The 1,528-nt window shown below is 37.0% G+C and overlaps 1 protein-coding gene across 1 annotated transcript; it reads right to left on the bottom strand.

Annotated features, from left to right (window-relative positions):
* Positions 1-386: 386 nt before the first annotated feature.
* On the bottom strand, positions 387-1,175 carry LOC126696394 (uncharacterized). Its single transcript, XM_050393147.1, has one exon. It carries the CDS (start codon positions 1,173-1,175, stop codon positions 387-389), a length of 789 nt encoding a protein of 262 aa, XP_050249104.1.
* Positions 1,176-1,528: the final 353 nt, after the last annotated feature.

The raw sequence follows: 1,528 nt of genomic DNA, 5'->3' as shown, positions 1-1,528 counted from the left end.
TTGGAAATGTGGAGCCATGGTATTGCCACCAAACCAAAGGTTGTAAGGCCCACCTATTTGTCAAGGCACCTGGTGAAGGAAACCTCCCTCCTGAAAATGTAGCAAACTCAAACTTCACCACCGTTAATTCATTCTCATCTTCAAAGTATCGCTTCAAACACTTGCTTCTTTCCATAGAAATTTCATGATCTCGATGTGGAGGGATGTGTTTTGGATTCCCCGAAAGCCATTCAATGGAGTAATACCTAGTTAAAGATTAAAAAACAAATATAGATAAACCGTGTGTTTTACTAAAAGGGTGAACTAAGGAAAATAGAAAATAAATGTACTTACTTAGGATTTAAGGAATGAGCCAAGCAATGTAGTGGTGTACAATTTTTAGTCCATCAATCAATGAGTATATCATACACCACACCCCAAAATGAGCTATACTGATCATCTTCCAAGCCTTCATGCCGATATATTACTGCCTTCACCTTCTCTATCATTAAATCCCACATCTCATACATAAGATGAAGACAAGGCTTATTTGTGTTGGCTATTCGTAGCATATCATAAATGGGTGCTGTGAATTCAAGGATATAATCAATATTATCCCACCAAAGATCACTTAGAATCATATCTTTCACCTTTTGAGCTTTTCCAACATCATCCTCCCTATAAGAAGCCCATTGGTCACTAATAGCCATGGCTTGAAGGCATCTTTTTATCAACTTCAACATTTTCAACATTACAACAACCGAAGCAAATCTAGTATTAGCAACTTGGAGCAATTTTAATGGACAAAATTCATTAAACATTGCCAACCTCATTGAATGGTTCATGATAAAAACACGTATGAAGGATGCATCATCAGCAATACGTGTAATCCAACTACATTCCTCATATGTAACTTCATTCTTTTCAGTGTTTTTTACTGCACAAATATTTTTCAAAGCTAGATTGAGAGTGTGGACAACACAGGGTGTCCAAAATATTTTAGGATACTCACCTTCAATAAGAGCTCCAATAGATTTCATCACACTAGCATTATCAGTGATGACTTGGACAACTTTTTCATGTCCAATCTCTTTGATAGCATCCTTCAACACCCTAGCAATATAATGTTTGTTTTTGAACTCACCTGACCCATCAATTGCCTTTATAAACACTAGACCCCCATCTGATACAGCCATAATATTAATAAGAGGCCTCCTTTGTGGATTTGACCATCCATCAGAAACTATACTTACACAATTTTCAAGTCAAGAGTCCTTAATTGATTTCAAAAGTCTTTCAACATGAGCTTTTTCTTTTTGCAAAAGTGTTGTTCTCAAGGCATTGTATCCAGGAGGAAGATAACCCGGAATGCTATGGGAAGCAGCAAATGCATAGGAACTACGATAATGTGGGTTCCTTGCAAAGTTAAACGGAAACCCACCAGTGTAAAACATCCTAGCAATTCTGCTATCCAAATCATGTCTAGCATTATTCTGGAATGCTTTCTCCAAAGTAGAATTCATAGTCACCTTCCTCCTCTTACCATCAA

Source organism: Quercus robur, chromosome 8, assembly GCF_932294415.1.
Source record: "Quercus robur chromosome 8, dhQueRobu3.1, whole genome shotgun sequence".
NCBI lineage: Eukaryota > Viridiplantae > Streptophyta > Magnoliopsida > Fagales > Fagaceae > Quercus > Quercus robur.
The sequence above is the reverse complement of the archived record's forward strand: the minus strand, read 5'-3'. Positions and strand labels throughout refer to the sequence as shown.